The sequence below is a fragment of the Schistosoma mansoni genome, chromosome 1 (genome assembly GCF_000237925.1).
Source record: "Schistosoma mansoni strain Puerto Rico chromosome 1, complete genome".
NCBI classification, from domain to species: Eukaryota; Metazoa; Platyhelminthes; class Trematoda; order Strigeidida; family Schistosomatidae; genus Schistosoma; species Schistosoma mansoni.
The window spans coordinates 46,582,286-46,592,957 of NC_031495.1; the positions used below are offsets into that span (position 1 = coordinate 46,582,286).

Sequence of the window (10,672 nt, forward strand, 5' to 3'; positions counted from 1 at the left end):
CTTTGCATATACTCTGACGCTTGTGCTATTATTGTGATCATATTGTTTTTAAACCTAATCTGATTACAATGGTTGATAGTTCATTCAAATGTGGACAGCCGAACTGTTTATTCCCCGTAGATGAAGGGATGCAGTGCGATGAATGCAAAAAATGGTACCACAAGATGTGTACCCGTCTCAGTCCAGCTGCATACAAAAGATGTTCTAAGCCTAACTCGCACTGGCTTTGTATGTTCTGCTGTACTAACAAGACGACATTAATTCAAGAGGCTATGAGCCTATTGGCTCTAGCCTGTAAAAAGAAAGATAATGGGTGCGCTAGTAACGCAAGCACTGACAGTGAAGACTGTGTCAGTGTTGTAAGTGCTGTTACAAAACGCGCTGAACAACCTACTCTAATTAATGACGAAGTGAAACTTCCATTACAACCAACGAGGAGTAAATCACCACATGGTATTGACATGAGTAATCATGTATCTTTAGTAGAAATTGAGGACCCGGATAAAACCGTCACCGTCCCCAATAGTCCCAATGCAGCTGTCCTGAATGACCAAAAATGGACCGCAGTAAAGAGGAAAAGGAAAGGAAAAAAAGCTAATGATAAAGCACACTTGGTTGACAAGCCATTGAGGAACTCATAGTCTGAGTCACTCAATGCATTATCGCACTCTGATAGAACGGCAGATCATCATCCTAGTGCGACTGAGAGGAATTTAATATCATCGAATATTATTGTGAGTAAATTGCCAGAGTCTAACGATCCAGATCCTAAGGTTAGACACACCCATGACTTAGAGAGGCTCGGAGAATATATCCGTAGCATATTACCAGATAACACTAAAGGTGTTCAGGTCAAAAAATTAGTTAGAATAGGTAAAAGAGCCGATGACAGTGTTCTACCCCGACCGTGTAGACTCCTTAAGGTAATCTTAGGGTCGGAGAAACAACGTAATCTTCTGTTAAGTAACGCTCGAAGTCACGACAACTCTGACATTCGAATGCGACCGGATGTATCTCTTGAAGATAGAATAAAAAGGAAGACGGCACTAGCTGAACTAGAAACCCGTCGACAAAACGGTGAAGAAAATCTCCGATTGGTGGATTTTCGAATAGTCAGGTCTTGGAAGCGAATGCTACCAAGGCCTGTGTGGATAGGTCGTTCCCCCTAGGAGTTTTATATGCCAATGCCCGTAGTCCAAAACATAAATTCTACGAGCTAGGGACACTGGTGGACAAATTAAGGCCACTCATTGTAGCTGTGACGGAAACTTGGTTAGTCCATGACTTCGATATCACCCCAGAATTATCCGGATATCATTGTTTAAGAAGTGATAGACATAGATGCAGGAAAGGAGGTGGCGTCCTTCTATACATAGCCAATAGTATAAATATCCACTCCTCCGTTTGCGAATCCCATGATAGTGGAACTAGTGAAGCCATTAGCTGTGAACTCACTGTCGGATGTTGTACATTTGCACTCGGTGTCATCTATCGCAGCCCAATCTGCTTAGCTGATGACTTTATTTTAGAGCACATTCGGCTATGGAGTGCAAATAACAGATGCTTGATATTAGGAGACTTTAATGCACCTGACATTAGTTGGACTGAGATGACCACGAAATGCTCTATAAACTCATTTGATAGCAGGCTCTTGGAAACAGTAATGGAACATGCACTAGTACAACATGTATCCAAACCTACACGTTTTGGTGTAAACCAAGGTTCTTCTCTGTTGGACTTGGTAATTACTCATGAGACTGAGGATATTGCCAACCTAAATATTCTTCCCCCGTTAGTAAATAGCGATCACGCTGTTTTATCATTCACGTTTAGAGCTAGCGATATGATATACGATCAGATTAAGCCTCGCCCAAACATATGGAGAGCTAACATACCAGAAATTCAGGATTGTGCTACTAAGATAGATTGGTCAGTAGATACTAGCTCATCAGTTGATGAGGCGTGGTCTGTATTTAAAGGCAAGTTTAGTGCAGTCACGTCCCCGTTCATACGATACTTGGTGCCACGTAGACCGAACAATAGTCCACCGTGGATAAATAAAGAAGTTAAGAAACTCCTTAGGTGTAGAAAAAAACACTGGAACATGTTCATCTCTACTGGCTTAGAACAGTACAGATCTAGTTATCGTAAGATTAGAAATAATTGTAAAGCGTTAATTAGTAGAACTAGACGGTCATACGAAAAACAATTGGTTAGGGATTGCAAACATAGTCCAAAACGGTTATTCTCGTATATAAAGAGGCGAACTCAGAGAAGTGATGGAATACCACCACTTTTGATACAAGAAAATCCGTTAAGTTTGGCAAGAAATGATACCGAAAAAGCGGAAGCTTTTTCGGAATATTTCAGTAAAGTTTTTTCTTCCAATAATGAGGAACGATCACCTATTCATTGTGATTGTGGCGACTTGTTGATGGACCCTGTAGTTATTAAGAAAGAAACTGTTTTAAGCCTACTCCAGCATCTCAAACCTGATAAGTCTAGTGGTCCTGATGATATTCATCCTCGGATTATGAAAGCCCTCTCAGATGTTATTGCTGAACCCTTAGCGATGCTGTTCGATATGTCCCTACGGCAGTCCAGATTGCCCAGAGACTGGAAGGACGCAATAATCAGTCCGGTGTATAAGACTGGGGGTAGGGATTTAGTTAGTAACTATCGACCCGTCAGCTTAACTAGTGCAGTTGTAAAACTAATGGAAAAAATTATTCGGATGGCTGTTATAAACTACGTGGAAAGACATGATCTTTTGTCAAAGGAACAACATGGTTTTCGAAAAGGTCTATCATGTTTGACAAATCTTCTCATTGCAAGAGAAGATTGGGCTGAGGCAAAAGATCGCAATATTCCTGTAGATGTCATTTTCATAGATCTAAGTAAAGCCTTTGATAAGGTTTCCCATTCTGGTCTTAAATTGAAACTAGAAAGTTTTGGAATCCATTATGCAGTCATAGACTGGATAAGTGACTTTCTTCATGAAAGAAGACAAAGGGTAAGAGTAAATGGGGCTCTCTCATCGTGGGAACCAGTAAAAAGTGGCGTCCCCCAAGGCACGATTTTAGGTCCTCTTCTCTTTTTACTTTATATAAATGAATTACCAGCTATAGCTAAGTCATCCGTCCTACTATTCGCCGATGACATTAAGATTTGGAGACCCATATATAGTATGTCAGACAGAATAGTTTTACAGGAAGATCTTAACTCACTAGTTGCATGGATGAATGGGTGGTCACTAGAAGTAAACCCTAATAAAAGTGTTGTGATGCAATTAAATAACTATGATGATTCGTATCACTACACATTATGTGGACTAGTGTTGCCCAAAGTAAGAAACTATAAAGATTTAGGAGTCATACTAAGTAATGATCTCAAAACAACCAGTCACTGTAAGGCTGCTGCTGCAAAAGGCTATAGGGCATTATGGTCTATTCGTAGATCTTTCCGGTATCTGGATGGGGAAATGTTTAGATTATTATACCCAACTTTCGTACGGCCACATTTGGAATATGGGATTCAAGCAGCGAGTCCTTGTTTCAAATATGAGGCGGATATGTTGGAACGAGTCCAACGCCGCGGGACAAAAATGGTAAAAGGCTTATCTAGCCTATCTTATGAAGACAGACTGAGACACCTCAACTTATTTCCGTTATCTTACCGGCGAATACGGGGTGATCTAATATTGGCATATCGAATCCCGAACGATGACCTTGGTACTAACATGTCCTATCTTTTCCTCCCGTCTAGGGCTGAGCATTTGAGAGGACATTCAAAGAAAGTCCAAAAACCGAGATCAAATCGTCTACGTCTGGAGTTTCGTTTCTCGCACCGAGTAGTGAATTACTGGAATTCTCTACCAGAACACGTAATATCAGCACCTTCTGTTGATATATTCAAGACGAGATTGGACCTCCACAGTGTAACAAACTGCAAGGATTAAAATAGGTCACTAGACCTTCTATCCTTATTACTGAAGACTGAAGACTTATTTACCGTACCAACCAATCAGGTTTAAGATAAGTGGATTTGGATCTCGACTTGGATTTCATTCATCCGTATGTCCAAATAGCATTTTGATATTATAGCTAATGTCAGTTCATGATGAAAGCCCTTACTATCACTATTAACCCTCACTTTTGACTCCTTACAGTAATCAATAACCCCTTTTGAAATCAAGTTGTTGGATGAGGTCACCTTGGTCTCTCTTTTAGACAGTTCATGGAGTATTATTTCCGCTGATTTAGTACTGTGCAAGTTCATGGATAAAGTGAAGTAGTGCTAACTGATGTCATGCCAAAAATCTACTGGGTTTACCTTAAATAAAACATAGAGTTTAAAGTACGTACGGATTTGTACTTATAGGTGCAGCAATTGGTTGTTTAAATAACCAATAATGGGGAAAATGCATTGGATAATAAGGGGGAAGTAATGCGGAAGTGCGCCAAAATGTCTACTTTTTCGCCTGTACGGGGGAAATAATGCTGAATTTTCCCTTTACGTCGCTCTGCATTTCAAATGCCGCTAAATTGTCTACTTTTCGCCTAAACATACGCCTAATCGTCTATTTTTCGCCTAAATATTCATCGAATTGTCTTTTTCGCTTGAATGTACGCCGAATGATTTTAGATTTAGATTTGTGTAGTAAGGACAGAAGGCCTACAGCCTATGTTATTCGTTTTCTAATATGCTTCTGGGAGTGTCCAGTCTCCTCTTGAATTAGTCAATTGAAGGTGCGGACACCACTGCTTCGGGCAGCAGGTTCCAAGTATTGATAACTCGGTGTGAAAACCTGTATGCCACGGGTATTTTGTTCGTTCTTGGCTTTTCTACTCGCCTGCTATGTCCTCTGAGATATTAAAGGCGCCTGTTGCGTTGGAATCACAATAGTTTGGATAAACGTGACACGGACCAACAATATTTGCCGCTGTAAATCCAGTCTCACTTTCCGATCCATACTGAGAGCTGAAGTCAACAACTTCATGAACAAATTGGTGAACTAGTTCCCACTTCGTTCGTTTTTGCGCCATTAGTCAGTTGGTGAATATTTTTGATATGGAAGAAAGGAATTTACGTTTTAACTCGACCGCGCTTCCCTTCCACTTTTCGCCTGAATATCCGCCCGAATTGTCTATTTTTAGCCTAAATATCCACCGAATCGTCTGCTTTCTGCCTAAATGTTCTCCAAATCGTCCATTTCTCGCTGAAATATCCACAGAATTGTCTACTTTTTGCCTATACACACACCGATGTAGTTTTGCATCCACTCATAAAACACATTTGTCGTTACCTCAAACATCTGTGTTCGTCTTCATTTCCACAACATAGCACACGAAAAATAAGATGTACGAACATGTTCGGAGTACCGCTCTCGTAAATTGACATCTTTGAGTGCTCGGGAAGATCTATCGTGGTTCTTCTTTTATATGAGTCAACACGTTATAAGAAAGCGTTTTTATTTCAGTGACATCATTTCATAGGAATTGTGCAGATTAGTTCATGTCTTTTATTTTTTAGGCGAAGAAACAATCCTATAAGGATTATAAAAAAATTGGCTCATTTTTCGATCACTCACTGTTTATACGATATTGATGAGTAATCTATGTTTAAATCACGTGTCAACTTCATTTTTATCTCGTTTCGTAAACTCCCCAATCAGGTTTGTTTTCATTATGGATGACAGATTGTACAGCTCCATACTATATCCAATAAAGTGAGAAGCTTAGCGAAAATTCCGGCTAGTCCAGTAACATATCAAGGTAATGGTTATGTGATAGAGTTCTGACTGATTTGTAGTTTTTTTAGGTGGCCTTTCTTGTGGAATTTTAACATTTGCTTGGATTTCAAGGTCTAAGAAGCCGCGTATCATTACACTAGAGGAACTTGCTCAGCATAACTGTAAGGAACATGGAGTTTGGGTCTCTTTTAAGGGTAAAGTGTACGATGTTACAAATTTTGTTGACGACCATCCTGGGGGTGACAAAATTCTTTTGGCCGCTGGGTCTGACGTCTCTTCATTCTGGTCCGTTTATGCATTTCATTACCAGAGTCATGTTTTAAAAATACTAGAGAAGTACTATATCGGAGAACTTGATAAGTCGGTAAGAACTTACTACTTAACGTTTACATTTTGAGTTTTCTTGGCTTGCGTGATTATTAGACGTAAAACAGACATAATTTCTGGGAATTACACAGTTGTCAAAGCTCACAGCTAGTGGTTTTAAGGTCAAATAACTTAATAAAAATGGAAACTCATAGGCTGGTTTACCTTTAGTGTGAGTAAATTACTCGCCAAAGTTTGACTATTAAGCTTGCAACTTTTTTATACGTCAGCGTTTCGATCACTTAAAGTTCTTTCCACCATCTTTTAGTGACAACTGTTTAAGGCAATCAGGCAGTACAACTTAGTTTTCAGATGGTCAGTAAGCTGAAATTCAAAACAATATTCCATGTTAGAATTCAAGATCTTAAACCATTGGGGCATGACTCTTGTTTTTGTTAAGGTTACTAAGTTTATGCTCTTGATAGTTATGCAATTACAAATTTATTTACGCGACAAAACCAACATTCTCGAATCCCAGTAATTCATATTTAATTGATATTTACTACCTGTCACAAACTAGTTTCAACCACCTTATACCAATCCGGGAACCTATACTGTATACTTCACCGAAACCATCACCAGATTTGATAAACTGGTAATATGGTTCACTGAGTTCGTAGTCAAAATTGAATTTTCAGCGGTAACTAGCTCATCATCGTAGTTTCCTTAATTTTATATATTGATTTAAAAATTGGATGACTAAGAAAATTTTGGCTAGACCAATAACAAAGTAAACATTAACATAGGCTGTAACCCCCTTAAGTAGCTGTAAACCATTCTAATGAATTTTAGAGAGCACTTGAAGAAATGGATCTAATGGTTAGGCGGTGTATCCACTTTCGAGAGTTTATGTAATTGAATTTATGTTAACATCATAGTTTCAGTTGCATGTCATTTTTTTTTCATTTATCGATCTATAAAGCCTTGAAATATTCACGCAACCAGTCGAAGTATTCTATACAGACTTCATAAAAGATTACAAAATGAAAAGTCAGAATGTCAATCGGTAAGTAAACGCTGGAGTATGATGGGGTCAAGTAATAACTGCTCACGTGACCCGAATATTAAATTAATCTTTCAAATGAGATGTCGGGAGAAAGATAATTATATATATCGTGGACGATTGGAAGAAACCACGTTTGCAGGTTTTTAGCTCTGTAACGAATTAATACCTGACTGTCTGATTTATTTCTTGGCCATCGTAGATCTAAAATGTTTGATCTAGTTTTATTCTTTATCATGACCAGAACCAGTTTGTTTGGACGATTTCCTTAGTACTGGTTTATATGTTGAAACGTCTGTTAGTATGTTTTTGACAGTCAGAATCTATTTTTCAGTAATTCGCTGGCTATCTTGGTTGACTCTTTGCTAAATATGTTCTTAGTTGAAATCATGAGTCAATTGAAGCTAGACCACCATGGAAAACCTGTTGGAAAACCTATTGTAGGCTGGTTGGCATTTTTCAGGCAGTGGTTGTTGCTTGATGAGTCATACTGTTCTAAAGATTTATTGTATAACACGATATACAGGGCTGAAAAAAAATTCCCGGATACTCATAATGAAGTGGTGACTACTTTTCTTTCGTAGCCTGTTTTTCTTCATCGACTGGGAAAGTAACTAGACATATTTATTCAATTATTCTAACTGATGTTTTCTATTTCGTCTTCAACACTGATTTTTGTATAATGGATCGCTAATTTTCTCATGAACGTACAAGATATAACGTTTTGAATGTTCTTTAAAATGAGTGTTAATCCATTTGTTTATTCATAAATACTTTTTTGTTTTATTTTTAATTGAGCGTAAAGTTTTATTTTCTGTCTCTTCTAGTATCTATCAGTTATGATTAGGCAGTTTTTCATTTACATATAAGAACAACTATTAGGTATTCACGCTTAGTAGGATATTTAGTTCATAGAGTTTTTGGAAAATCCTAACGTTCGATGATGTTAATTTTCGTTTGAGTGGTTTAAATGGCTAAAATAAGGATACATTCTATTACTACCTACTAGTTCATAGCGTTAAATATTTCATTACCTTATATATGAGAATTTTATTCAAAGCCTACAAATGTGAAACATTTCAACTTTGCATACATGTTAAAGACCAGTGCTTTGGTATTTTTAACTGATCACGAGATATTAGTTTGTGAGTTTTGTAATTATCTTCCTGATTCCTTCTTATTAGGACTTTATCGAAGAAGAAAATAATGAAGATATATATGGTTCTGATCCTCAGAGAAATCCCGATTTGAAAGTAGTTTCGCAACGTCCTTTTAATGCGGAAACTCCTCTTCCATCAATAGGTAGCAACCCAATTACTCCTACTGATTTATTTTTTGTAAGAAACCACCTTCCTGTTCCTGATGTTGATCCCGAGTAAGTTATCTAACTAAACTTGTTACAACTACCAGACCTATGAATTAATTAGGTTCGTACCTGAAAGCCATTAAAATTAAACTAGTACTTTCTACGCCTATATGACTAATCAATTAATCAGGAGCGACAAAATCGTTTTAGATTGACCTAGTACTATTTTTACTGTTTTCTCAAGCTTAATGCCGGTTCTTAAAATTTGTAAAATAAGCTTTTCGTTAACAATAACACGTTCAATCTAGCATTTGTAAGAAATTACAAAAGCAGAAATGGCCCATCAATAATTAATGCTGTTATTATGTCTTCGCTAGGATATAACAATAAGTACTTTGAATTTGTAGGTTAAATATTGATTTACAAAATGTAGGTAGTATCATATTGGTGGAAACTTTATTTATATCACACGTTTTGATTGTACAGGTATTCCTTATTTCACTGAATAATCTTAGTGCACTATCATCAATTAGCTCAGTTTATTAACTTTCAGTTATTATAAAACACTCAGTTTGATTAAGTGTCTTTCTATGGAAAACCTACTCTTGTTAATATTTTGTGCCTGTTGTCTCACCCGAGATCTATCTTTTTTAGGATGGTAGCTGCTGCAAGTCAAAATAATCTGCTTCTGTTTGTTAGGGCTAATAACTGGTTAAATCCATTCATCTTATCACTTATTGTAACTGTCAACATTAAAATCAATAAAAGGACTAGCTTAATATATTTCCTTATAAAGTCGATCAGTTCGAGTTAACACTTTTAGCTAAAGAATAATCAGTTAAAAATAGATAAAATAGAAGGGATATTATAATTAACTAATGATAAAGATGATAGTAAAGTATTTGATTAGTCCTTTCGAATTAATTTCTTCATTTTTTAGCTGAAATTTTTCTATTACATTGAGATAAACATTTATTTTTGAAGTTATATATCCTTAGAAATCTTTTTCTCCTTTAGGACATATAGACTGGAAATAGATTCTTCTGTTATAAAGGTTAACAATCAACCACTGAAGTTATCTTTAAAATTAGAAGATATTCTGAAGAATTATCCTCATAAAAGTTTAGTATCCACCATTGTTTGCGCTGGGAACCGACGATCAGATATGATCAAGTATGATATAAAAATGGCTGAGTTAGAAGAACGTATTCCTTATGTGAAAGGCTTATCGTGGTCTGAGGGGGCGATTTCTACGGCGGAGTGGACTGGTGTACTGTTAGTGGACTTATTGGCTTATCATCTGTTGCCTTCGAACCAAAGAACAAACTATCAAGCACTCTATGAATTGCTTAAAAATGCAGGTGTACGTCACATTCGATTCGATGGTAAGTTGTTCATGGATATTTGACTATTTACTATTCCTGAGGTTAATTATACCCAGCACACAAGGAGATTTAGGCTTTCTTCAACTTTTCGCTATTGATGTTTCCCATATTTGTTAGTTCGAAAGTTTTAAGGGCGATTAATTATGCAGTCTAACAATGTACTCTTGTGAACTGTTTCACTAAGAATCCGAAAACCGGATAAAAAAATATTAGTTTCCACTGAAGAAAGCGTACGAAGATTTCAGAAGCCTTAATAAAATATCGTTAAGTTCAATAAAGAAATTGATCAAGAGGAAGGAGAGTATAATGTATTAATATATGAATGAAGATTTATATTTCTAAAGCAATTAGTCCCTTTGATAAATTTAGATAATGTAATAAGAAGACGAAGATTATCAGAACTATGTGATATATTAGCGTAATACACTTCGAACACTCTGATCACACATATACTTGTTAAGAACAATTATATATAAAAATAAAAGGTCAAGTAGACTGGAAATGGGGGGTAAGAGGAGACAAGGATAATAATGATAAAAATAATGTGAAAACAATTTGACACCTAATCACTCTAGATAATAAGCTAGAGTAGTAAATAACAACTATACTCCACAGGATACAGCAAGCTAATGGAACAGTATTTGTTAGTGGTAAGCCTGTTGGGTCTGAACTTCTGACTGGCCACATCTTGGGGTCATCACTACTCCACGAGGGAGAGTGTGCTGTAGCGTTAAATAAACCTCCAAAATAAATGGTTCCGTGAGTCTTCGACATTGGTGTTAACCTCATTGGCTTTACTGGGGACACTTCAACTGTAGGAGCTCGATAACACGTCTGAACTTGGCCACAATTAGTGAATC

The 10,672-nt window shown here is 36.9% G+C and overlaps 1 protein-coding gene across 1 annotated transcript in view; it reads left to right on the forward strand.

Moving 5' to 3' along the window:
• Window positions 1-3,835: 3,835 nt before the first annotated feature.
• Smp_048310 (putative sulfite reductase) overlaps window positions 3,836-10,672 on the forward strand; it is a 22,989-nt gene continuing 16,152 nt past the window's right edge. The window contains exons 1-6 of the mRNA XM_018794615.1: window positions 3,836-4,073; window positions 5,533-5,674; window positions 5,708-5,774; window positions 5,812-6,116; window positions 8,306-8,496; window positions 9,445-9,812. Coding sequence (XP_018649009.1) covers window positions 5,618-5,674; window positions 5,708-5,774; window positions 5,812-6,116; window positions 8,306-8,496; window positions 9,445-9,812 — 988 coding nt within the window. The 5' untranslated portion in view covers window positions 3,836-4,073; window positions 5,533-5,617. The remainder of the gene's footprint in view (window positions 4,074-5,532; window positions 5,675-5,707; window positions 5,775-5,811; window positions 6,117-8,305; window positions 8,497-9,444; window positions 9,813-10,672) is intronic.